At 47.9% G+C, this 26,475-nt stretch overlaps 1 protein-coding gene across 1 annotated transcript; it reads right to left on the bottom strand.

The window, feature by feature from the left end:
- Window positions 1-3,274: 3,274 nt before the first annotated feature.
- Window positions 3,275-11,232, bottom strand: LOC108509069 (probable G-protein coupled receptor 83). Its single transcript, XM_017838308.1, has 4 exons — window positions 10,297-11,232; window positions 8,567-8,692; window positions 6,877-7,010; window positions 3,275-6,357 (listed from the first exon to the last, which is right to left on the bottom strand). Exons 1-4 carry the CDS (start codon window positions 10,672-10,674, stop codon window positions 5,733-5,735), a joined length of 1,263 nt encoding a protein of 420 aa, XP_017693797.1. The 5' UTR covers window positions 10,675-11,232; the 3' UTR covers window positions 3,275-5,732.
- Window positions 11,233-26,475: the final 15,243 nt, after the last annotated feature.

The raw sequence follows: 26,475 nt of genomic DNA, 5'->3' as shown, positions 1-26,475 counted from the left end.
CAGGATGCTGACTCATGGGAAGAAATGGAGAAAAAAGATGACGTTCAAACCAGTCTTCAGAGCACTGATGAAATTCTGGGAGACATATTAAGGACAGGGAAAAGTACCTGTGGGATTCATCTGTTTGTTTTAACCTCCCCAGGGCAAGAGTTTTTCAGTTGTGGGCCTTCATGTATAATAAGTGCAACATTATTACTCACAAATCATCAGCTGGAAAGGAGAGATGTTATGTCAGAGGACAAAAACCGACACCCTCAACATTTGATTCAGCTTCATTGGAAATCTATCACCTCCCTGGCTGTTTTTGGAGTCCAAAGATTTCAGTGTTTGGAGGTATTTTGGCTACTCTGCTCTGTTTGACCATGGCAATCCAGTCATCAAGACCTATTTTTAGACACATAAATAAAGAAGGATTTTGGAGTGGATCCTGAAATGTCCTGAGCCTCAACAGGAATGTGGCAGTGGCACTCAGCCGGGCTCATTCACAAGGGCTTGATTTGTTCATTTGCTCAGAGCTCTCCATCCCAGAGTGTGCCCTGAGTCACATCTCTGCCCGTGGCCTCCCTCTGGGAGTGGTTCCAGTGGGGGGTCTGTGCTAAACTGAGATCCTGCCCCGGCCCAGACAGTTCCACCTTCTATTGATGTTTCTGTGGCCGTGACTGCCGCAGCCCTGGCACAGCCCTGGCACAGCCCCCCCAGTCCGCTGCCAGGCTGGCAACTCAGGTCCATCAGGAAGGTGTTGGGACACCTTTGCAGGAGCCCAGGGCTCAGGGCAGTGACCTGAGCTCGAGCTCAGGCTGCCTTATCTCATTTATTTGCTGTGTTCTGTCGGCTGAGACATCAAACTCCTCAGCTGTTGCTGCGTTCGAGGCTCGAGGGGTCCCTGCCAAGGAACTGGCACAGCTCTAAAGCTCCAGCACTTGCACCAGCACGAGCAGTGTCACTGCGGCACACCCCGAGCGATGATGGTGCCTGGTTTATCGGCACCTGGGGCCTCTGGAATTGCGGGTGAACCCCCAGGGACAGGTGGGCACAGGCACACGCTCCTCATCACACCCCGGTCTCGCCGCCTGCTGCGGGTGACTGAGCTCAGACCGGTGTCCCAGCGCTCCCTGGCGGCTCCCGCCGGCGGCTCCCGGGGCCGAGCCCGCTCCCCCCGGACCAACCCCGCTCCCCCCGTGCCCTCCCTCGTGTCACTGTCTCCAATTAACGGCGCTGCTTTGGCTCTTATCGGTGGCCCTCGGTCAGCCCCGGTCATTAGTTATTGTCACCTCAGCTCTGGGCTCCCCGAGACCGCTTGTGGTGATAAGCCTTGTGTATTTTCCTGCTTATTTAACTGAACACTTCCTTGGAAACACCAGGAGCCGAGTGAGCTGGGATCTGCTGGGCAAACCCCACAGAATCACACCCCGTTACAGCAAGTGGGTCAGGGGTGTTTGAGTGGGCAGAGATCAGGGCACTTTCTCACGTGAGAAGTCAGTTCCATACCTGACTGAAACATTTTGGAACAAAGCAAAGCAAACCACCAGGAATAAATAAATCACCAGAGACATCAATCCCTGTATTTCATGGACAGGCAGAGGTGAAACAGCCAAGCCAGCACAGGTGTATAAATGAAGTAAACAAGCTGTGTTGGCAATGCTGCTTGTAAAGAATCACAAGACCTTCAATGATGCCAGGACCTCAGTGTGATGCATTCCAGCTGAAAAATAGACTCTGCTCTTCCTGGCCTTTCGATTTACAGTGGGTGAAAGATGGGATGGGACCAACCCATGTCATGCACCCCTCCAGGTCCTTGGCCCTCCCAGGAGTTGCTAGCAGCTCGCTCCCCTCCAGGCTCCATCCTGCTCTCCCTGCAGTGTCCCTGTGCCTGAAGCCTCTCTCCCATCTTTTTGTGGTGCCTGTCCAGGCCCAGACACTTGCCCACACAAAGCCCAGGGGGTTTCTGAGGCTGGTGGAACACTTTACCTGCAAGGTGAATATCAATACAAACCCCATTTACTCTTGTCAGGAGAATATTAAAAATGAAAATGAATCTGGGGCAGTTTAAGGGTCAGAGCTGATGGTACAGATGAGAGTTTGTTCTTCTATGAAAAACAGAATAACTTCTCATTTTGGTGTGTAGGAGATCAGGCCCCTTGTTCCTCAACTCACAGACCAGTCTCTGTGCCATTGATGGCACTGTGCAAGTGAACACCTTTCTTGTAAGGAAAATCATCAAGAAGAAGCAATACCTGTACCTGAGTCAGGGATCAAAAATTTTAAAAAGGCCAAAGTCCACAGTAGCAGAAAAGTGGCAAACCAAGTAAATTGGTTTTACCAGCTTAATAGTTACCCAATTAGCTAATAATTACTCACCGGCAAGCTTATCTCCTGCACAACAAGCACTGGGCTCTTCAGCAATAGCAACAATCCCAAACGGACTCTCAGTTCAGGTGACCCCTCTGGCGTGTTCATCACTGTGTTGGGGAGCAGAGTGCCCCATGAGCAAACCCACCAGGGTCTTCTCGCCACAGTTAAAGCCAGAGTGAGAGGAACAGACAGGTTACCTGTCTAAGCCCTTGCTGTCCTGCTTGCAGATTTGCCCAGTGAGCCTGGGTCCTGCACAGTCACAGTGCACATGTTGTTACCAAGCAGCTCCTTCCAAACAAATCCGACTGATAACCAGTTTTCAAGAGTGGCAGAGCTGTAGCAGCCTCAGCAGTGCATGGTTCCTGCTTTGTTCCTGCTTGGGGGCAGGTGAGGGAGAGCAGGAGGTCCCCAGCGAGGGGAAGGGAGACAGGGGATGGCCGAGGATCCCAGCAGGAGCACCAGGGAGAAATGTACAAGGAATCAATCAGGCTGTGCTTCTGCTTATTGAAGTGCTTATTGAAGAATAAGTATTAAATTCAAGGAACTGTCCTCAAAGAAGCCCATGCTCCTACCTGGACTGAGGCACCAGGCAAAAAGTGCTACCAGGAAGAGCTATTGACTGCAGGGAAGTGCATGGGAATGGAACAGCCTTTGCAGTCGGGGCACATCCATAGCTGACTCCCCGCCTGGGTAATCACAGCGCTGCTTTGTGCAAAGGGCTTTTCATGCTGAAAGATGTCAAAACACATGGAGACAGAAGTTTTGGTTGTGGATTTGAGACTGCCAGGAGCAGCACTCTATGCTTTCTTGCTAATCCCCTCATAAGAGGGAATAGCATCTCCTTTTCAAAACCCAAAAGTTACACAAAAGCCACAGGAGAGAGGATCCTGAACCAGTATTTTATTGACTGTTATCAGCTCCCAAAAAACAGTAGTGGATCAAATCTTGTTGTATTATAACCACACAGAAATTTTGACAGAGCTCATATTAAAGCAAGAGCATCCAGAGAGAGGTTGTGTGTGATGAGGGTGAAGTTTGCCAGACTCTTGCAAAAACAACCATCTCAAAGAAACGATGTTTATGAGGCAGCCCAATGTTGCCAGACTGCATGTGCTGCGAGGAAACAACGTCAGTTTTCCTTCCAGGAGCAAACTGTCCCTCGGAGAACCTGGGCCAGGCGAGGAGTGTCTGCCCACTGCAGAAGTCACACAGGCAGCTGTGGGTTTGAGCTTGGCTACACCATCTGTCCTTCCACAGGGACACTGACCCAATGTGCTGTCCTGCCGAAGGATGAGTGGCAAGAATAGACTCTGCCTGATTTATTTATCCCAGAGTAATGCAGTTCTCTAGGGGCGCGTTGGGAAATACATGCAAACTGCATTATTTAATCTCATTGATTTTTTCCAATGTAAAGAGAAGAACATTGGAATGAGAAGAAGTTTTACTAAGTTACTCACCATAACAATATTTCTTTGGGTTTGTGATTGGTTTGATTTCTTAACAAGAGACATCTTGTTTGTAAAAACCTCCAGATAGTGACATTAGGGAAATGCCATTTGCAGTGGCATGAATTCCCAGTTTTCCAGAAAGCAGAACACCAAACTTAGTAGTAATATATGGTTTGTGCTGTAATTTACTTGTAACGCAAAATGAAAGGCTCCAGTGCTGCCTCTGTGGTGGCAGCTCCAGGAAGGATTCCACTCCAGCAGAACCAAAGTGAAGGCTCACACAGTGAAGCCCACAGGGAAAAGTCTGTAAAACACATTTCCTGCAGGTGAATTCCAGCTGACACTCGAGCCTTGAGTGCTTGTTCTCTGAAGAGACTTTTCTAATTCCATTTCCTCCCCTCTAGGAACATCTTCTGCAGACTAATTCCTGCAGATGAAGAGGACAAGTGAGCACTGTGCCTAGTATGGGAGCCCTGACCTGAAGCCTTAGTGCTGGCAATGCCACTGGGGTTTGCAGTGTCCTGAGCCACACCAGGTCCCTGTCTCTGTCCCAGCTGCTGTTGTCCTCTCCCTTCCCACAATTAGCTTAGGAAGAAGAAAGATTCTTGTTGCTCTTATTCTTTCCTCAGCTTCACAGTTTCTTTTTGAAATGCCAATACATTCTCAGGTCACATATTCTTCCACCCATCAAAACATCTTGATTTTCAAATTTAAGCAGCCTTTCACCCAAGTCTGCAGCTATGGCACAGTGCCAGTCTGGATGGAAATGCCCAGCTGTAGACGTGTAGTTTGGATTATTTTGCATAGGAAGGATGAAGCTAATTTCCTTTTCACCGTCTTTTGAAGCTCAATCCTTTGCCATCACAAAGGCCAAGCCAGGACTGAATGGACACAAAGAAACTGGTTATTCTTTCTGAGAAAGAGAAAAACACAACCTTGGTGGATTTTCACAGCCATAGGTTGAAGTTGGCCACGTGTTCCCACTGAGTCTCTCTCACCTGTGACCCAAACCCTGCTCTGAAACACAGAGGCTGGCTCTGCAGAGCCCCCAGAGCAGCAGCTGCCAGCACCCACTGTCCTGGCACTCACATCCCCAGGGATTCCAGCTGTCCCTTAGGTTCAGGAGGCACCACTCGGACCAGGAGCAGCGCTGCTGGCAGCGCTCCATCACCACCCCAGCAGCGGAACACAGGGGGCTGTGGCACATTGAGATGCTCAGTTTTACTGAGTGGGGAGTACATGAAGGCTTATAAAGGAGCTCTCTCATCCAGGGCCAACTTCTCCTGTTTCCTGCCTTTTGGGTTGAAAACCTGCAGCTCTGTTTCAGCACAACATTGGTTCTATCTCAGACAAAGACGGGTCCCAAGTTCCACAGGTGCTGAGTGGTTGCCGCTGCTGCCCATGGGATAACTCCAGGACAGATAGACAGACTGACCTGACAGGGAAGGGCTGCCAGGCTGGCAGGGAAGCCACTAAGGATGCAGTTCTTGAGGACTGGTAAAAGATAAAGTATTATTGAAAGTGAAAAAAATTAGATTTTATGTTAAGAAATGTCAATTAATGAAGTTAAAGCCCAAATGGCCAAACCACAGTGGGCACAGCTGGTGTGTATATAACCAGTGTGACTTCCTCATGTTTGCTTAGATCATGAAAGGTTTTGTGTGCTGTTAAAGAAGTCTCTTAATTTTTTTCTGATTGTTCCAATGAAAAATATATTCGACAACCCTCATTCTGGAGCCCACACTGGGCAGTTCATCCCTGGAGAATTTTGACACCTGACAGGATGAGGTCCTGAATGACCCAGTCAAAGGTTGAAGTTCCTGTGCCTTGGGTGGAAGGCTGACTAGATGGTCTCCACAGAACTTTCCAACTCTATTTTCCCCATGATTCTGCAATCACAACATGATGCTGCCCAGCTGTCAGGTGAGGGCTTCAGCTTTCTGCCACAATTGGCTGCACACTGGATATGTCTGTCTTTGCAGAGTTCCTCTGAGAGGGTGTCTGTGCCTTCTGACAGGCACTGCCTCTTTTGTCCCGGCCGTTCTCAGCCCAGGCGAGCTGGAGCGGGGGGGAGATGGACTGCAGAGCGTGGCCCTGGGCCGTGGCCCTGCGCCGGCACACGCACAGCAGCGCCCGGAGCTCCGCGCGGAAGCTCTCGTTCAGCCAGCAGTAGATGAAGGGGTTGTAGCAGGTGCTGCTCATGGCAAACCAGTGAAAAGCGAAGTACAGAGCGTTGCTGCTGTGGATGGCCCTGCAGGAGATCAGCACCACGTAGCAGTTCAGGGGGAACCAGCACACAGCAAACACAACCACCACCACCATCAGCATCTTCAGCGTCATCTTCTTCTTTCGCTGATGAGCGTAGTATTGCTCCATGGTGAGGTCCCCAATGGCATTCCTCAGCCAGAGCTTCTTGGCCACCATGGTGTACGTGATGGAGATCACAAGCAAGGGCAGGACATACAAGAGAACAAACGTAGTCAAGTCCAAATACTTCCAGAAAAGGTCAGCAGGAGGAGGGAAGCTGGGGAGGCAGACCATTCGGATGGTTCTGTTTCTGAAGATCAAAGAGAGAAAGAAATCTCAATTCCACTTACAGCTATACACACCTGAGGACAAACACCTCAGACATTCAAACAAGTTTCAGTTCAGGTACAGGTAGCAGAACTCATTTGGTATCATGGATAGGTGTCACTCTCAATGGAAAGTTTTTCTCTAGGTTTGACCTTTGGCCTCAGTGAAGGTATCTTAAACACACCCCCAGGAAAAGAAAGAAATCATCCATAGTGACATCTGTGCCCTCTACTAACAAGTAGTCCCTCTCCTCTGTGCCTGCCCCAAATTACAGGGTTGAATCTCTGAGTTCGAAACAACTAATGAACCAGCCTGGAAGCAATTCCATCAATTGTCGTTGTCCCTTCATGAGAGACACAGTGCTCAGGCAAAGGGAAGGACAACTTCTCTGTTTCACCACTCTTTCTAGTAAGATGGATGAAGAGGTGTGGCCTTGGCATGTGTGGGGCTTTGATTCAGCTGCAAACGTCATATAACAAAAAGCACCATGTAAATGTCTTACCCAATATAAAACCTTGTCAGAGTCTGATAAATGGCGTGAGGCAGCGAGAAGCAGCTGGCCATAACCCAGATGATGATGATGCAAATCCCTCCTTTCACCATGGACATGCGTGGCTTGAGAGGGTGCATGATCACCTGCAGAGAACAACCACTCCTGAGGATTTACAGCATCTGGGTTACTCTTTGAGCCTCATATTGCAGTGTGGCAGTGTGGCAGCTTCACATGCCTCTGGTGTTAAAAGGCAGAGAAACTTATTTTACAGGACTTCAGGGAGTACAAGGGCTGGGAAATGCATGGAGTTGTGCACGTATTGAGTGCTGCTGCTGGCCCAGAGTCTGATGCTCTGTGACACCCATCAGTGTGACTCCAGAGACCACGGTGGCGAGATCTCTGTTGAGCTACATGCACTGTGGGGAATTACATTAGGCAATGAAACAATAATTAAGAATAGACCTATCATATCATCCAAACGATCTCTTGGTTGATGAAGTCTTTGGTATTTTATGCATATTTTTTCTCATTATAAATATCTACTTAGTGAAGTAGTACAACTTCCATGGAACATCTGTCTGCTCTGGTACCTCTCAGGACTAGCAATATTTTGAGGCAAGTGTTGATTTCCCTTGCTGAGAGACATCTCCTTACTTCTGTCTTTATCTCCTTGGGCCATACTAGCTCATTCCAGTTCTGAGGAACCATCTCCACTGAATTTAAGGATGGGTATTGTGTTTGCCCTTAATTAAACAAACACTTCTTGATGCCTAGTCGTGCCTTGCAATCAACCCAGGATCTACTGATTAAAATTAAACCACTATCAAAATGCTTTGATTTCAGGAGCTGTAATGTTGCACATGAAACAGGTAGACTGTCAAAGTCTTTATGGTAAAAAAGACTGAATTGGCTGATCTGTGCTCCAGTAGTCCCTGTGATTCTCTGACACCAGATGGAGCCCATCCCCGAGTGGAACCCATTCTTGTTTTGAACTTCATCCAGCCATATCACATGACATTGCTTTTCAGTAACAAATGTTTCAATGGCTCCAGCACTGCAAGAAATCCAGGTCTGCCTGAGAGCTCTCTGTGCTGGATCTGCCCTCGCAGTGCTCAGCATTCATCAGCTAAAGCACAAATTGCAAACTGTGTTACACTTAAGGAAGCTCTTTTATCTGCACTCATTGCTTGGCCTGAAAGGTTTCCTGGCCTTGAACTGGATGGGCTAACATAGCTCTTGCTGCTTCCAGCCTTAGGCATCCTGAAGGAATGGGACAAGCCTCAGAACTAACAGACTCTCATAAATCCATGTGGAGAGAACGTGTGGGCTGGCTGATGTTCGCATGCAGCACATGATCCTGTCGTGCTGTCAGGGCTGTGCTCCACAGTGGGGCTGAGAAGGGCAAGGAGTCCACGAGCCCAGGAGCCCAGGCAGAGAAGGAAGGGAGCAGGCTGCCAGCACTGATCTCCTGGGCTTTTCAGTGTCTCCAAGGACAGGGACTCCACAGCCTCTTCGTTTATCACACTCACTGTGAAAAACATGGGTGTTTTGTCTTCTGCCATGAAAGCTGGAGTTCTTCCCTCCAGTCCCTGAGTCCCAAGTCAGTGCAGCTTTCCAGGTACTGGGATTTGAGGGGGAAACAACCATGTATTTAGTCCCTTATTTTCTTTGAAACATAGGGGTGGTGAATACAACATACCTGGTGCCGGTCCAGAGCGATGGCAGCAAGGGTCAGCACAGACACGTGGACAGAGCAGTACTGGACAAACCGGCTGATGTGACACATCAGCTTTCCAAAAACCCAGGTGCTGCTCACAAACCGCACCTGAAGAACAGACAACGTTGCATTAACAGGACCCGTACCTGAAGAGCAGCAAACTGGCTTCCCAGGCACATGGTACGGAGGAAATGTGTTAATACAGCTTCCCAAGGCTTTGTAGGTGCTTTATCCTCAGTTTTTCCTGCAGAAACAATGACTGTGCAAGGGGCTTTGAAGCAGCGGTGAGACTGAGCAGCGCCCTGTTTATGTGTTTGCATGTGCACGTGTGCACGTGTCCATGTACCATGGCCCTTCAGGAACACGCAAAGAAACCTTAGCTCTGCTCCTCAGTGAGGCTCTGAAGGGCACACTGGGTGCCTCCTTGAAAACATTTACACCTTTGAACATGTGGATGCTGAAAGCTGCATGGGCTCCAAACTTAGAGAGAGAAATCCTGTTCCTAGAGAGGTGTTGCTGATGATGACTTTTCTGCAGAGAAGATTGTGCCAAATTGCCTCACTCCCTCATTACTCCTGACTGCACAATATTAATTACAAATTAATGTAAGTCATTCTGCAGCAAATTAAGCTAATTTGAAGTAAAGCACATTTACTACAAAGCATCCGTCCACGCAGAAAATTAGTCAAGACTGTTTTCAATTAATCTAATTAATTTCCCTGTAGGGACGATTCTTGCAGCACTGACTGTCCCTGAACTGGAGCAGTGTGCTGGTTCTCCGGAGCTGATGTAAAGCTCATTCCTGAGAGAGCTGATGGATATTTAATTACTCGTGCTTAGTGTGTAGCTGTTGGTGTGAGAACACGCAAGAGGGCACCAGCCTCTCCCTGAACAGATTACAGAGTGCAAATCCCATCAGAGCAAGACAGGGAAATCCCACCAAAGAAACAGGATCAGCATGAATTCAAATAGCTAATTTGGGATCTGCTTTTGGAAGGAAGAACACTCTGGATAATGCTGAGTAGGGATGAAGCAGTGGAATTTAGGAATATTTGCATGCTTTTGAATCAGAGTTCTGGATCAAATCCAGCTGCAGAGTCCTGGTTATATGATGTTTATGGTCTGTAATAGTGGGGCAAGAAATTAATCTTTACTTCTTCCCACCTATTCTTTAATGTTCTTTTATATTGTGTATTTTTTAGTCACTGCAAATAAAGAAAGGACAATCAGCCCCAGGAAGCACTGTCTGTAGTGCTGAGGGAGGGACTTGCTGGCTGACCCAGCTCAGCACAGCCTAAGTACTTCCCTGAGATCTTGCACAGGGACTGACCTTGTTCACGGGGTTTCCATAGGAAACTGGCCATTAATTGGATTTTGTCACATCAAACTAGTCCTCACTTCCTTCCCCATCAACAGACAAAAGGTCTCCAACATCTGTGCCCTGCCCGGGCAGAGGGGGTGGCCTGCACTGAAGCAACCCCTGCTATGGAATATGAGGTGGGGGCATGAGCCCCCATCTCCACTTGCTAAGGGGCTGTTGGGGAGGGGAAGCACAACTGCAGCCTCTCTGGGAGGCAAAAGGGGGAGGGGGCCAAAAGAAACTCTGGATCCCAGCCTGGTCCCAGCCCCTTCAATCCTCCTGCACACACAGGCAGCTGGCACACACAGCTGACAGGCACACACAGACAGCAGCAGACACGGCCGGGGCTCACCAGAGTGAAGGGGGTGTTCAGGATGGTGATCATCACATCGGCAATGGCCAGGTTGACGATGAAGAGGCTGGTGGCAGAGTGCATCCTCTTGTTCTTGATCACCACGTGGCACACCAGGATGTTGCCGAAGAGCGAGATGCAGATGATCACAGAGTAGGCGATGATCAGCAGTGCCTTCACCATCCGGCTCTGGGACTCGCCCTCATACTTGACCCCGCTGTCAAAGTCGCCCAGGTCCTCCAGGTCCAAGTCATTGTGCAAGAAGGATTGGTTAGGGAAGCCATACAGTGCAGAGAAGAAGCTGGCTGTGCTGTTGTTCTCCACCCTCCAGAAGGGCTTGGGGAGGTACTGCAGGGGGAACCAGGTGTGCCGGCTCATGGCTGGGGCAGCAGAGCCCCAGCACTGGTCACGCTCCTCTGTGCCTTCTGCCAGCTCAGCTGCTGAAGCTGGTGGTGGCAGGAGGGAACACTTGCCTTTTGAAAATCTGCCCCGTGGTTGCAAACCAGAGAAAAGAATTGATAATTGGGTCCTTCTCCCTGTGCTGAGGACACGTCAGCTTCGCCCTAGGGGCTCTCATTCTGCTGTCCTTTTGAAGTCCCACATGTCCCCTACACGGAAGCTGATTCGGAGGCTGAAATATCAGAGATCCCCAAACACTCTCCCTCTGCACCAATGAAGAAATCCTACTGAATATTTCCTTTTGAACACTGTTCTTCTATCTGCAACTTATCCTTGGAAATCTGCTTTATTGGTTCTCCACACAGTCCTTCATCCATCAGGTTTCTGTTTCCCAAGAGTTTTCAGAGCTTGTCAGAATCAAAAAAGCAAGGGCTGCCTTTCCCATTGCTTTCTCCCCTCCAAGTATCTCTGACTATCCAGTGAAGCAGCTTTGCTCAGCAGCCGTGGTCGCTGCGTTCCCTGTGATATGCACAGCTGCCAGATGACACACCGTGTGGGAAGGAGCCAATGGCAGATCTCTTCCCAGTTTATCCTGAGGTGTATCACAACCCACACGTGGGCAACGGCAGAGTCTGACATGTGCAGATCTAGAGAGCAGCAAAACACAGAGAGTGGATGTGCCATGATCCCTCCCGTCTGCTCTCTCCTTTCTGGGCACCCAGCACAACACCTACATGGGGTGAAGCATCTTTACTACTTCACAGTATCACTCTTTCTCTCCATCCCAGAGTTTTTAGCAGACAGAGAACATCCAAGGATTTTCCTTTCTGGTGCTCTTTTGAAATTGCTGAAATGTCAATTGAGATGCAGATCCATCTTCTGAACAGATTTAATGTGGTCCAATGCAATCTCATCAACAGACCAGTGTGGATGAGGGCCAGAGAAATCAGAGCTGTACTATAAAATTTCAGATTTTTGGGAACATTAAAACATCAGATTTCAAGCATTTTCATAGGCCATTGCCACAGTTCAGGCCAAGGAGGCTGTTGAGGACAAGTCCCTGGGCTTGGCAGGTTTATGTACTTCCCTGCAGTGACTTTTTCCTGCCTGACAGAGAGAAATGAGATAATTCAGCATCTCACTGTACAACATGTAAAAGCATTCAGAGTCAAGGCTGCTCACTCTTGCACCTGAATTTAGGCTAATTTTAAAGAAATTATTTCTAAAGACATGATTCATCACCGTTATTGGAGAGAATTTAATGATGAGGCAAATCATAATAGCAATACAGCCTTTTTGCCCAGGCTGTTACCAGGGGCTCAGCAGGTACACACATTCAAATGCTTGTCCTTGCCTGCTCCCATGAAGACATACAGAAAATGCTTTCATTACTGGAGTATTGAGCTTGAAAACTGAATAAAATTGTCCCCACAGGTCCGTGCAGATTCTTATATCAAACCAGATTTCCTTCTATGACAAGGTGACCCGCCTGGCTGATCAAGGGAAGCCAGCTGGTGGGATCTTTTTGGATTTCAGTAAAACTTTTGATACTGTGTCCCCCAGGATCCTTCTGGACAAACTGTCCAGCCCACAGCTGGATAAACACATCCTGTGGGGGGTGAGCAGTTGGCTCTTGGGTAGGGCACAGAGGGTGACAGTGACTGGGGTGACATCAGAACCTGTCACTAGTGGGGATCCACTGGGCTCCATCTTGGGCCCTGTGCTCTCCAACGTCTTCATCAGTGATTCAGACACAGGACTGGAAAGGACACTGAGGAAGTTTGCAGATGACACAAAGCTGGGAGGAGCTGTTGACTCCCTTGAGGGCAGGGAGGCCCTGCAGAGAGACCTGGACAGATCAGAGGGCTGGGAATCACCAGCCATGGGAAGTTCAACAAGGGCCAGATTCTAACCCTGGGATGGGGCAACCCCGGATGTACGGACAGACTGGGAATGACAGGCTGGAAAGCAGTGCCAGGAAAGGGCCCTGGGGGTCCTGGTGGTGCCAGTTGTTCCTGAGTCAGCAGTGCCCTGGCAGCCAGGAGGGACATCCCTGTCCTGGGGGCAGCAGGGAAGGGATTGTCCCACTCTGCTCTGCCCTAAGGCGGCCTCCCCTGCAATACTGGGGCAATTTGGGGGGACACAATGGAAGGAAGAGATTGAGCCATTAGAGAGTGTCCAAAGGAGGCAAAGGAGATGGAGAAGGGCCTTGGGGGGAAGCCGTGTGAGGACACTGAGGGCACTTGGTGTGTTCAGCTGGAGCAGAGGAGACTGAGGGGAGACCTCAGTGCAGTTCCAACTGCCTGGGCAGGGGCAGAGGAGGGGCAGGGACTGAGCTCTGCTCTGGGGGGACCAGAGACAGCACCCAAGGAATGGCCTTAAGTTGTGTCTGGGCAGGTTTAGATTGGATCTCAGGAAAAGGTTCTTCCCCCAAAGGGTGGTTGAGCACTGACCAGGCTCTCCAGGGCAGTGGGCACAGCACCGAGGCTGCCAGAGCTCAAGAAGCATTTGAATGATATTCTCAGGCACATGGTGAGACTCTTGAACATGGTCCTGTGCAGGGCCAGGACTTAGACTTGATGATCCTTGTGGGTCACTTCCAACTTGGCATATTCTGTGATATTTCATATTTATGAGGTATGTAAAGATCTCCTAAGAGGTCACAAGAGAAATCCTGCAAATACAAGGCCACTGTATTAAAACCTTTTCTATTGCAGAAGTTCCAATCACACTCCAAATGTGCATTTTTTTTGGCTTCTTGTCGTTATCTTCATCCGTCCTTCCCTGAGTCTCGCTGCTGGTGCTGAGCATAGGCTTCCCACATGATTGGGAAAGGCGAGAGCTGCTGGGGATAAAGTGCTGCTCCCACTTTGTGTCTGTTTCTGGCTCAGGACACGCAGAGTTCATCCCCAGAGCACTCACCGAGAACACGCTTTGCCTCCAAGAGAATCCCCTGAACTCCCGGCCAGAGCTGTGTCGTGGAAAAGGGGAATCACACAGATCATGGCAAAGCCCAAACTGAGGTCTGCTCGTGCAACAATGAGATTTTTGGCTTGAAAAAGAAAGTATCTCTGCTCTGCCATTCAGAGCTGAAAGCAGCTGGAGCAGATGGGAAGTTTCAGTGCCTGAACCTTGTCCAGAGGGAGAAAATTCAACAGCTGAAATTGCCAAGTCCAAATGAGGAAAAAAAGCAGTTCTGTAATTCAAACAGGTACTACATTCAAAACCACAACTCTAAGTGATGCCTTCCTGTGCAGGTGTGCCAAGGTTTGGCTCCTGGGGAGGGACAGGTCCATTCAGCCTGCAGCAGCACGAAGGTCACCTCCATGTTCTTGCATCTCACTCACATCACTCACCACATGCTTCCTCTCACTCCTCTCGCAGTATGTGAGAGCATTGCAGATATAACCCAGGTTTTACAAAAGGTTCTCATTTACTGAAGGCAGACTTTTAGGCAAAATCATAAAATTTACCACTCCCGATGTGGTAAATTTACCAATCTCAATGGCTTTTGTTTTTTTCACAGAGATAAAATCCCTCTTTGTTGGATAAAATGTGGGAGGAAGGTGCTGGGCACAGACTGTCTCTGCCAGATACTGAATTACATCCCCTTGAAAGAATATTTGAGCTTTTATTCTCAGAGCTTTCCTGAAGGCAGAGTAATTGGATTCTGAAGCTGCAGACAGAGGGAAGGGACAGACAATGGAGGACACATGTGGGATACCAGGGCACTGATGGTTGAGTTAGGAGCTGGAAATGACTGAATACACTGGACCAGCCTTTCTGCAGTGAAGCCTGACATAAATTAATCACAGTGAACTGGAACATGGGAGAGAAGCTGCATGACCTTGGATCTAAATGCTGTATTGTTATGGACCATGTCCTTTCCTAGAGAGCAGCCTGGATTAGCTGAGTGTCCCTCATCTGGCAAGGGAGAACTCCCCAGAGGCAGAGTCAGTTCCTGGCCATTGCCTTTATGAAGCTCAATACAACATACCTGACAGGTTTTCTGTGACTTCTCTAACATACTTGCAATTATTTGTAATTCCATGTGCCAGACACACAGTGGAGACCAGCTGTAGCACATGCAGGTCACTCACAGCAAAGTGCTCGAGGCAGGTAGAGACACATCACCCCCAACAGCAAGAAAGGACAAACTTATATTCTAAAATGTCACATTACTCCCTATAAATGGCTGTAAAGTAAAACCAAGGGACTCTCTATCAGCTCAGGACATGGAATTTGATATGCACTAATCCAAAAGGTTGGCTCTTGGCAAAGAAGGCTTAATGGATACAGCAGAGACAGGATGTACAGAGGTGGTGACACGGCAGCTGCCAGCCAAGGTTCATCAGGAGATGGATTCAAGCACTGCCAGGTTCAGGCAATGTGCTGGGGGTTTTTTTGCTTTCCAGATGATTCAATACCAGGAGGAAAAGCCAGACAGGCTGTTCAGCAGCCAGGTCACACTGGTAGAGAGAGAGGAGTTGCTGTGGAAGCTTCTGTCATGTCTTTTTTCCTTAGTTTGAAGGAAACTCCTATGGGAGGATGGAGTAGACTAAAAACTGCTTTGAAGTTTCTGAAAAACAGCCAAAAAAATCCCAGCTGGACTTTACTAGCAGCTACAAATGTTCAAACAGTGATTGAGAGCCCTGGTACTTGAATAAGTGATATAGAAGATAAAGATTTGAAAGAAAACACTACTGAAGACAGATATGCAGTGAACCTTGAACATGCAGTTATGAAACCTGCTTGTGAACAACAGCTTTCTTTTTCAGAGAGTGAAATGGATTCTGCAGGCAGGGTTCTGCACGTTGTGTTCTGAAAATGCTGTTTTTTCACTGAAAATCTGAATGAAAACCAGGACATAAACATCATCAAAAACAATCTGAAGTTTTAGCTATGGACAATCAATTTTACCCCATTCAATTAAAACTATAATTTAAAAAAATTACTTTCCTTCAGAAGCAAGTATTTCTCTGCAATAACAAAATTTCCAGCTTCAGTCTCTCAACCCAGACTTCAGTTACTGAGTTGGGTCTTGGTACAGAGGTGGAGGAGGCAAATGCCTCTGAGTGACAGGGCCCTGCGCAGGGAGGATGCCCTGCAGGGATGAGAGTGGTGGTAGATTGTCAGTGAGAAGCAGAAACTGGCCTTCTCTCAGGTGTGGGGAGGTGGGCTCTGGGAGCAGCTCACCCCAGGAGACCACCCCTCACCTCCTCCACAGTGCCCTTCACAGCCCCACCAGCCCTGGCATCTCCCACTGGGATTCTTTTGCCCTTAAAGTATTCAGTCTCTTTCAGTGCCTCTTACTCATTCTGGAATTTTGTTTTTAATGTTTCATTTCTTCAAATGTTTCAGTGTTTCAGGGGCTAAATTTTGGAAACACTGATGACTATTCCAGCTTGGATTAGTTTGCATTCATAGTATGAAAAACATTTCTTGCATTCAAATCCTTTCTTTTCAACTGCCCTTTATCCAACTGCTCCAGGAAAAGTAGAATTAGCCACTGCTTTGTTTTCTCTCCTTACAGCACTACCACAGCCCCAGCTGCACTCATTACAATTCCTGGTTTGCAAGAGAAAAAAACATTTACATCTACTATTTCCTTTAGCCACCAGATGCCACATTCACATTCTTGGATGATCTATGAATTCCCACATCTCTTTTCAACATCCAAAATTTCAGGGACAGAGGCAAACCTGCCCAAAGGCAAACCTCCCTCTGTCACACCGACATACTGAGACGAGGGCTGAGAGCGTCCTGAGAGCCCTCCTGACTCTCTGGGCTCCAAAAGGCTCCTTGGCAAGCTGCAAACATGATGTCAGTGCTCAAAACTGAGCACCAAACAAGGGCTGTAGCTTGAGAAAAGCTTGGCAGGATGTCTGCTCGATGCCAGGGTGCCCACCTGCAGCAAGGGCACGGCTGGCTTTAAGGGGTTGTTGACCATTTCCCAGCTAAATTCTACCACCCAGTGCCTCAGCATCTCATCATGGAAATGGAAATGGAAACCAAGAGCAGGATTCAAAGTAAGACCCACAGCTTCACTCCTGCCCCTCTGGAAGGGTGATGACTCTAACAGCCCGTTCCTCACACTGATGCATTTCTGAGCACCAACCAGCTGCAGCTCCATCAGCCCACAAAACCAGCTGTTACTGTGGTACAATCAGCTGAAACCTCCCCAGATTGTGCTGTTATGTAAAATCACATAGCTGCTGCCTTCTCTCCATAGCATCCCAGCTTTCCTCCTCTTTGCCTGTTTCCTGGCTCTGAGGGAAGCCGAGTGGGTCACATCAGCAGTCAGCTCAGGGAAATGCAGAGACCAAACTGTTCCTTGGGTTTGGCTTTGGGTACTGTGGCAGGAGGTGCTCTCAAAGCAGTTCTTCCCAGGTGAGAGCAGAATCAAGTATTTCCCATGCACCCCTGGGGACAGGTGACAGCAAACACCCCCCACACTCCCTCTGCAGCACCACCACAACTGCCACAAAACCTTTCCTGAAACTTTTTTAATTCCAAGTAGCTGGTATTTTAAATTTCTTGTAAGTTACCAGTGATCAGCAGAGTAGAAATTATTTGGTCTTGTTTTCTCCCCAGCACACAAGTATTCCAGAAAAGTTACTTGGCAGTAAAAGGATGATGAGGGAGCCTTTGTGCTTCTTTATTTCTGTGCAACATGATCGGCAAGAATGAGGATGGGGGCGGGGGGGAAGTCAAACCCCCCAAAGAGGTTCTCTTGTACCTCACCCAGCTAAAATAATCAAGGGACAAGAAGAATATCCCTATGTCATGTTCCCTCTTCAACTGAAGGAACACGATTCAGCCAGACCCATTAGTAAGTGCTGAACAATTCACTGTCCTGGAAGCAACAATTGTAACAATAAAGGGAAAAATGTTCTGAAAGACAGATAAAGCCATTCCAAAGGACTGAATCACTGAGAACAGGAGTCCCTCGGTGCAGGGAAGCGTGTGATCCAGAAAGAAAAAAGTGCCTGAGTCAAACTATTCTAATCCTAAAGGCTTTGCTTGATGACACAGCCTGATGAGACCTCACATGCCTCCAGAACATATTTTTTTAAGGTAATGTCTTTAATTTCTTTAATACTGGTGAATCTCAACAAAGAAAGATGTCACCATCATAACTAGTTTCCTCCAAAGACTACAATTGTGTCTGGGAATTTATAAGGCTCTCAGCTTGGAAGAAATGCTTGAGAGAACTGCAGAAGAGAAAGAAATAAAGTTTGAGGCTGTATTACCTCTTTTCTAACAGTCAAAATTTGAAAAGAAATACAAGATTCTGTGGGAGGTTTCCTACCTGAGAAGTTTCAAATTTCTACATTTTTTTCTTTTCTGCTTCTGGTTACTTAAATTAAGGACCTTCTCCTCAGGCTGGACAGGCTCAGGCATTAACCAAACACAGACAGCTTCTCTGAGGGCTTATGTCTCCTCTGGTCATTAATAGATCACAGCTGCAATTGCAGCTGTCCAGAAATCAACTGGGGGAAAAGATGCAATTTGGGGAGTCAAATAATCTAAGTCAGAAATGTTTCTCCCCATTCACTTTTCAGTTATTTGTTTGACTACACTCCGGAGTCAGTACCCTGGAGAACAAGGGAGAAACAAGGGCAGAACTGGCCACAGTCACAGGCTACTCACATTCCGGGGATGCTCTCAGGCTCCAAGTCTCTCTGTGCTCATGGAAAATAGAAGAATTTTCTTCCAAACAAAGAGGAACCACATGATTTATTCTGAAAGGGTTTTCTGCAGGCAGGGCACTCGAGGAGCTGCTTGCTATCAAGCAAGGCTTCTTTCATGGAATTGCCAATTAATTATTCCTCTCTGTAAAATGAGCACCTGGGACTCCCTGCAATGTTTAGACGAGGAACAGCTGTGGTTACACGGCCGCCAGCAGGAGGGGCAGCCCTGGCACGGCCGGGTGGGTTTAGGAAGAACGAGGCTCTACCCGGACCAGCCCTGCCCTGCCTCACCCGGCACTGTGGGATGCCGGGGGAGGGCATCAGCTTCACCACCCCGCTGATGTGGGCACGCAGGACACCCTCCTGGGGGCAGGAGGATCCCCTGGGGGAAGGTGATTTGGGTACTTGCTGTCTTGTACTGCTGTCCTTCAGCTCAGCTGGGTTGAAAGCTGTTTGGAAGCCCAAGTCTAAACAATATCCCAGCACTTCCAAAGGTGCTGACCAAGGACTGAGCCAAAACACAGAGAAATGCACCTAATTTTACAAAAGTAGCTTAGAGGTGAACACTGCTATTCCTGTCTTTAGCTCTAATCCTGATCCCTTTGAAATTAATGACATTCTTAGTTTTTGTGTTTTCTGAAAATTTCCCAGAATTTAGCCCCATGAAAGATCAAAAATAATAATCTGTTTGGGAACAGGCTGTCTCCTTTCATACCCTTAAAACAACAGCCCCTCTAATGCTGGCCAAAAAAGGTTTTATGCGGCTGGACACCAGGGTGTACCTGATTTGCACATAAATCTCACCTCCAGAAGGTATTGCAAAATTTTAATTTAATAGTCAGTCTGAGGCGAAGTAGTCCTGGATTACATCCAAACTTCTCTCAGACTGGGCGAGGGTTTTGTGCTTGGCAGTTTTACAAACCCCTTCAGCAGCCAACTTAACAGAATAATGCTCAAAACCCTTGAGAGCCGTGAGTGGAAGTGGCTATTAGTGCAAAGGTTTTATTATCAACGACAGCACCTGAATTGCTGAACCTCAGACCTAGCACAGAATGTCTCCATAACCAAACATCAGCTCTTTTTGAGTCATTGGAACATTTGTGTGAGTCAACCTGAAGCAGAACAAGCAGTCCTGCACAAAGGATGCCTTTCTGTCCCCTGATCCATGGTGCTGCCTTGACTTGTGCTGGGCAGGGACTTCTGGAGCCAGTGGTGAGCAGCTGGAGCTGCTGGAGGGCAAAGCACTTTTAAGTATAAGCAGCTGGACAAATTTTCAACAGCACTGAAAAGATATGCATGTGTGTAAAACAAAAATCAAAGAAGCTATTTCTGTATAACCATTTGATCTGGACTTTTTGTTTGTCGTAGCACCTTTTTGCCACAGAAAAGCAGGCCAAGTGAAGGCAAAAGCAACCCTGAAATCTCTAGCCACCACCTTGCTCCATCTGTTACTAATCAGCATCTTGGACAATATGACTTTTTCCCTGTTTTCTGTGCAGCCAAATTCCCAAAGCTGCCACACAGGGTGTGGAAGGTGTGCTGATGTCTGTGCTAAGTGCTCTGACAGCAATGAAAACTTGCCTCAGGTGCTGGTGAGGAGCATCAGTGCAAACCCAGACATGCTGACAGTGTATTGGCAAGGACTGGGAGGGGTAACCCGGGCCTGGAATCCACAGCACTGGGCTGGGGCAATCAGCCTCCAACCCCAAATTAAGAGGAAGTTGATGCTGCCAGGGCAGCAGCCATGCACACAAACTGCAGTTCCCATTCCTGACTAAGGCTCCTTCGGGAGCTTCCTTTCTTCCAAAGCCCCACAGACTTTCCCTCGGTCAATTCCCACATTCTGCCTCTCCACACTGTGCTCCACAGACTCAGCTGGTCACGTTTGCACAGCCAATGTCACCGTGACACACACCCGGGAGCCAGCGAGGGGCTGGCTCAGCAGGAACAGAACAAATTACTTCTGTCTTCACAGGTTTGGCATCACAATGCCAAGTGCAGCAGGTGGGTGACCTGCTGAAAAGATTCTTTTTTATCACAGGAAGCAAACCACAAGCCCAGAGAAGCCCAGCTGAGCTCCGGCACTCACGGGGTCGTGCCCTGTGCTCAGGAGTTTCTTGTGCTGGGCATGAACCCAGTCAACACTTGTTGCCTTTCCAGTCCACAGGGTGACATTTATTTGCCATCACTCTGGGACAAGCTATGCAGGAATCCACCAACTCTCCTCCATTCAGTTTAGTAGTTTCTGTGTCTTTAGCCTACAGAAAGCTAGGCCATGCCTGTCAGCTGGCAGGCCAGGGACAGAACCAGAAAGTTGCAGGACACGTTCAGAATGTGCTTTATAACTTAATGTCCTATTCCATCAAAATCATCATCTGCCTTCTGACTCCAGACTCTCAGTTACAGGAAGCTGTCCAGGTACAAACAGGCAGAAGATCCAGATGTGGCGTTGCCATGGCAACACACCTGTAAAACGAATTTGCTGGTTTTCTAAGATTCTCCATTTAGAGAGAAGCAGCAGTAAAGCTGGATGTTGCAGATGACCCAAAGAACTGTTCAACAGAGCATTTAGAGCACCAGGAGACCCTGAGAGAGGTGGTCAGTGGGACAGATCCTGGGGGGTAGTTAGGGATGGAACCCATAAAGCAGCCACTGTCATGAAACACTATTGAGGCAGTGAGGTTATAGAGGGGTGGATAAATAAATCAGCAGAAAGCAGCCTAAAGAAAAGGGTTCACAGGGAAGTCCTAATGGAGTGTGACTGTGTAACTAAAGAGCTGACAGAGGTGACAGACCAGGTGCAGCAGCCATGTGGCTCTAGACGCAGGGATTTGATGATTCCTGATTGAACATAGGCAAGGCCTGAGAAGCTCTTTGAGTTGATTGGGTTATATTTGGGCAAAATGGAATGAGAAGAATTTTGAATCTTGGTTCCATTTCACCTGACTATTCAAAATCCCCCAAATTAGGATATAGTTTGTGTTTCAGCAATACTGACGTTCCCCTGGGTAAGAATGAAGTTGCTGTCTGTAACATGGTGTGAAATGCCAGTGTCACCTCCTGGTATTTAAATTCTTAGGCGATAAAGAAGCAGCATCAATTTATTCCCAAAGCCTTGTATAAGCTCTCAAGATGCCAGCTGCTTCCTTACAGTCCCTGAGGTCACAGCATGTTAATTGGTGCCCCTGGGCATTTCTGCTGTGTTACTGTGGCTGAGCTGAAGCATTCCAGACTCATTTCCCCACAGCCCCTCCACTTGTAACAAGTCTTCAGGCTCTCAACATGACTGAAGATGATGACTTACCTTGACAGTGATTTATATGAGTTTCTCAAAGAGGTAAAAGATGTGGCCTTGTCTCCCAGCCTGAGTCACTGTAGACAGTGATTTGATACTCTGATTGATGATCAGCCTTTTGGGAATTTGCTGGCTAATGAAACGCTGCAATCAGTTTTATCAAACCTTTGTAGAGCTTCACCCAAGGGAAATCACATAACTGAGCCAAGGCACCACCAATCAATTTCCCAGAAGATTCCTCAGAAAGCAACCATGAAACCTGTTACTTTTACACCTAAAATTTGCAGTTCTGCCATGAGACTGTGGGTCCCAGTCACTGAGGTTGAGAACAGGTACCATGAGGATCCATTTCTGAGCTGTGCATCTGGAATATTAGCAAAGGCATAAAAGTCATGACTACAACACCCAGAGGTGGTTCATCACCCACTGGGCTTCTCAGACTGGCAATTAGCAATGCCAAGGAATCCTGGATGGTTCTTCCTGCCTAAATCAAGAAACACCCCCAAGCTGAGGATCTCTAAAGACTGTAGAGAGAAAACCAAGAGCTTGTATCTTTTGATACAAGACTTGCAGCCAGACCTTCAGAGGGAGTGAGGATGGGCAGGGAGGCAGAGGGAGGAGCACGACTGAGGAGGAGAGGACAGCCGTGTTCTTGGGTGGCAGCTTTGCTTCAGGACATTCATTGGTGCTTCCCAGACAGCTGCCTTGGGTCTGTGCCAATGGCCGGAAAAAGGGACAAACTCAGATTCCAGTTGCTGTAGGCTCCAGTCCCAACATAAAACAATGGTAACTATTTTTCTAATAGTTTCAGTGATACCTTGTGAAAATCAAACGAATCATTCTGGTTGCATCAAAACACCTTTGTGAACTGAAGAGATAATTTCTATTTCCCATTGTGAAGACCTTTTGAAAGAGAGTGGGGAGTTTTGGCATAAATCTCCCTCAGGTTTTCAGAAAGCAGAGCTGGAGTGCCTGTTTCAGCTTTTCAGCTTTATTGAAGCAAAACCTTTCAGTCAGGAAATGTTCCTTGGTTTTTTCCTTGTGAAACAACAAGAGATTACAACTTGGTGCAGGACAGGAGCTGGCCACTAGCCCGGGGCTGGCAGTGGGAAACGAGGCCCCTCCTGCACAGCTGTACCACACATGAGGCCCCTCCCGTGTGGCTGTAACTCTTAGAATAAGGTACTGTGCACTGGGCTGGTGCAGAAATGTGTGTGTGGCCATGAACATCTGTACACAGGTTTATAGCAGCATGATATCAAACATCTGGGCCACAGAGCAGATTAAATCAAACAGCAAGTCTTCCCAAGACAAATTATTTCTTTTGCATTGAGAAAAGGAATCAGAAAGGAAGGTTTTTGGGATCACATGCCAGCTGTAACCTACAGAATTGTATATTCACAGAGTATTGATGAAAGAAAGTTAAAGATTGTTCCAGGTCACTGCAGCACTAACGAGTTCCTCCCACTGCACTGGAGCACCGCAGTGCCCAGCAGCCTCCCCACACACCCTGCTCTCACACTGCAGGGCTTTTTGTTGTTTAGCAAACTGAGAGTCTGTAAATTGGACTAAACACAATCCTCCTGGTCAGCCTTGTTCAAGAGGCTCTGTTTTGATCAGCCCACTGAAATCTGGCTGTCCATCACTCACTCACTGCCTCCCAGCCACGACGACCCAGAGATCTGCGAAAGGACTGGGGGAAAACACCAAAACTGGAGAGACTGAGCCTACAAGAGGGCTCAAACCAGTGGCCTCTCCCACATGTTATGTTTGGCTTAGGACCTTTCTGTATTTGGCACTGACAAGGGAAGCAGAACTTTCTCACTGGTGACCTGACCTGCTTCCCACGCATGGCCACTGCCGTTCCAGGACAGCCTCCAGCGGCAGGAGGGACACACCGGGCTCACTGCCATCCTCAGCTTTGCTTTCTGCTTGTTTGCTTCTCACAAAGCATGTCAGCCTGACCCAAAGAAGATGGCTGCTCTTTGCTTGCTTCTAAAGGGAAAGCTTCTCTTTGAAGAAAATAACACCTAAACATGAAAAATAAGGATCCAATAGGAAAGGCCTTACAGGCAGGGGTTTCTGTCAGCTCCTTATAGTGACAGGCTGCAAAACTTCCCGTATCAACATCACAAAAAGTAAGACATAATTTCTTTGTTATACTTGATGACAACGGATAAGAGAGAAGTTATCTCTCCTGAGCCTACCAGACACACATGGCACACATTGATCTGTCCCTTATGGAGCAGGATCTTTGACCAGACCTGCTCTCTTTTGTTCCCAACAGACTGAACTCCTTCTTTATTCTTTCCCTGGGAGTCTTCAGGGATAGGTGACTGTTTCATCTCACCCATCCCTCCACAGTTAAAGAATGTAGAATCAGGCCTGTCTCTCAAGAACACCAAAGGACATCAGGTTTATAAAGCACCTGCTGAGCAACAGATTTACTTTCCCCAAAATAGGAGCAAATTAACAAACAAATTGATTTCCAAGGCAGACTGTCTTTAACACCGTGAATGCTAATTTCAGCAATACCTACATGATACTCACATGTCCAGTCCTGCTGTTCTCACATCCCAGAATAGTCAGTGACTGAATTCATCAATTGTTTCCAAGATTAATGCTACAGCAGATCTGGTACACTGTGTGTGCAAATTGCCTTATTCCTACACTCCATATCCTAGCTTCCATATAGGGATAAGCTGGAGGCCAGCTTTCACTTCTGCTCAGATCCATTCCAATTTGAATTTGCAAATCCCCTTGTTTCCACAGCTGTTGTGCCTGAATTCCTCTCCCCAGGAGCTCTGTGAGCACATTGCTCCAGACTTGCAATCGCTCCTATAAATTTGCCAGTGAATTGCAAACAGCCTGCACAACCAGTCTGGATCACAAAGCAATTTAGTTCAGAACCAGAGGCTGCAGCACAGCTGAGAGCCAGGCAAACCCTTTTGCTGACAATCACAAGTGTCAGTTGTTTCATAGGGTGCCAGAGGTTAATTCCACATTAACTTTTATGTTTTGAGAAAAAATATAAAATGGCATTTATATTTCCATGCACACATCCAAAAGGCTTTTGACTCACACATCTCCCATGTGCAGCCCAAGTGGGAACACACAGGACTGTGAGCTGCACTGCATGCTCTGGGCTGAGCCTGTCACCAAGCAGGGTGACAGCACCAGTGCAGGGATTCCACCCCAGCTCTGCTGCAAACAGCCTGCTGCTGTCATGTAAGGAGTAACTCTGCTTTGTAGTCGCCTGGGACAGCCTAGAAGAGGGTGGGTAGCTCCAAACAGGTGAGTGATCATCTGGGTCAACGTCTGAAAACAGCATCACAGCTAATGTGGGTCTAGGCAGGGCGATGTTAGAACTGCAGGCGCTTAACATTACAACAGGCAATATTAGCTGCTTATGTTTGCCCCATACAAAACCTGAGACATCAGTTCTTCCATAATGGTAAACATGCTCTGGACTCATACTGGCAGCATGGATTGAAGTGGAGTGGGTGTGTTGTGGAGGGTTTATTTCAGTTTCCTATAGAAAACTAAGAGCAGATACAGATACACCTGTACTCTTGTCCTGTCCCTAAGCTGAGCCCTGCTAGCAGGTTACCTGGGCACTTCTAAACCTTTTCAGCATGTGTTACCACAAACTGTTTATCTCAAATCCCTCCAGAGCAGAGCTTTACCTTGGCTGTTTTATTGTGTGCTGGCAAAAGGAGAAGAACTGGTATGATCTAGTGCCTTAGCTCCATGTGGGAGCTATTGCCACCCCCGTGTCTCCCCAGGGAGCAGCAATGCTGAACCCCTGCCCATCTCGCTGTCATCTTGAGAAGGTGACTCCTTGGGAGCCATAGGCCCATCAGGGATCAGTACAAACAGACACACAGGATGCTTACAGGATAGACTTGCTGCCAAAGCCAACATTTGCTTGCAGGCTCCAGCTCAGTATCACCAGGACTGTGAAACATCTCTCCTCCTCTTCGCCTGCCCAGCAGCTGGGAGAGCCAACTCCTGAGTAGAAGCAGCTGTGAACTTGCTCATAAACTGTTCTTTAACACAGTTTATTGCAACAGAAACTTCTAGCAAAATGATCTGTTTCTGTTTTGTCCAAAGCATTCCCTTGAGTTCTCTCGGTCTGGGGAGGAATTGGTTGTCACAGGACAAGCTCTTCACCAGAGCCACTCAGCTGCAGTCTCCTCCAGGGCATGGGCCCCAGGGCTTCTCACAACCTGGCTGGAGAGGAGATCTCTGCCTCTGATGGTCCACCTGGCCCAAAAAATTGAAGGACATTTTGGAAGCCTGTTCCTTGAGGAATGTGTGAAATCCAGCTCCTGGCCCTGTGCTACCCTGCTTGGGGCCAGCACCCAAACCCCAGGCTGGGCATGGGCTGCAGAGCTGCAGGAAGGGCAACTCCCCCGTTCTGCTGCTCTGAAGCAAGGGAATACATTTACACTCACTCCTCTGTCTCAGTGCAGGCTCCAAACCTTTTTGATCTATTTTTTAACAAGTCCATAGTGAAAAAAATAAAATAAAGGCTTCCTTCTCAGTTCTTATTTCTGATGCCATAGCTTCTAAATTCTCCACAGACTGATGGGCTTGGAAACCTCCATTTTGCAGCAGCAGCTGAACCAGGCCTGAATCTGAGCAAAGAATGCTCTGAATATGGATGCTCAACAGCCATCCAGCCTCTCACCAGGTTTAATGAAGTGTAATGAAAGAAAATTAATGAGCTTTGTCCTCACTGCCAAAGGAAAAGGCAGCTGGAAATATGCAGGGATCCAGTATGAATTG

This window comes from Lepidothrix coronata, unplaced genomic scaffold (assembly GCF_001604755.1).
Source record: "Lepidothrix coronata isolate B3197 unplaced genomic scaffold, Lepidothrix_coronata-1.0 Scaffold331, whole genome shotgun sequence".
NCBI classification, from domain to species: domain Eukaryota; kingdom Metazoa; phylum Chordata; class Aves; order Passeriformes; family Pipridae; genus Lepidothrix; species Lepidothrix coronata.
Note: the sequence above shows the minus strand (reverse complement) of the source record. Positions and strands in the feature narration are given on the sequence as shown.

What these genes read in the sequence shown, in the direction of transcription:
- LOC108509069 (XM_017838308.1), bottom strand. Translation starts at nt 10,674, where the DNA reads ATGAGCCGGCACACCTGGTTCCCCCTGCAGTACCTCCCCAAGCCCTTC. An exon ending in TGAACACCCCCTTCACTCTG is followed by an intron (nt 8,693 to 10,296) that starts GTGAGCCCCGGC and finishes TCTGTTCTTCAG; the next exon opens with GTGCGGTTTGTGAGCAGCAC. An exon ending in TCGCTCTGGACCGGCACCAG is followed by an intron (nt 7,011 to 8,566) that starts GTATGTTGTATT and finishes TGTTCTCTGCAG; the next exon opens with GTGATCATGCACCCTCTCAA.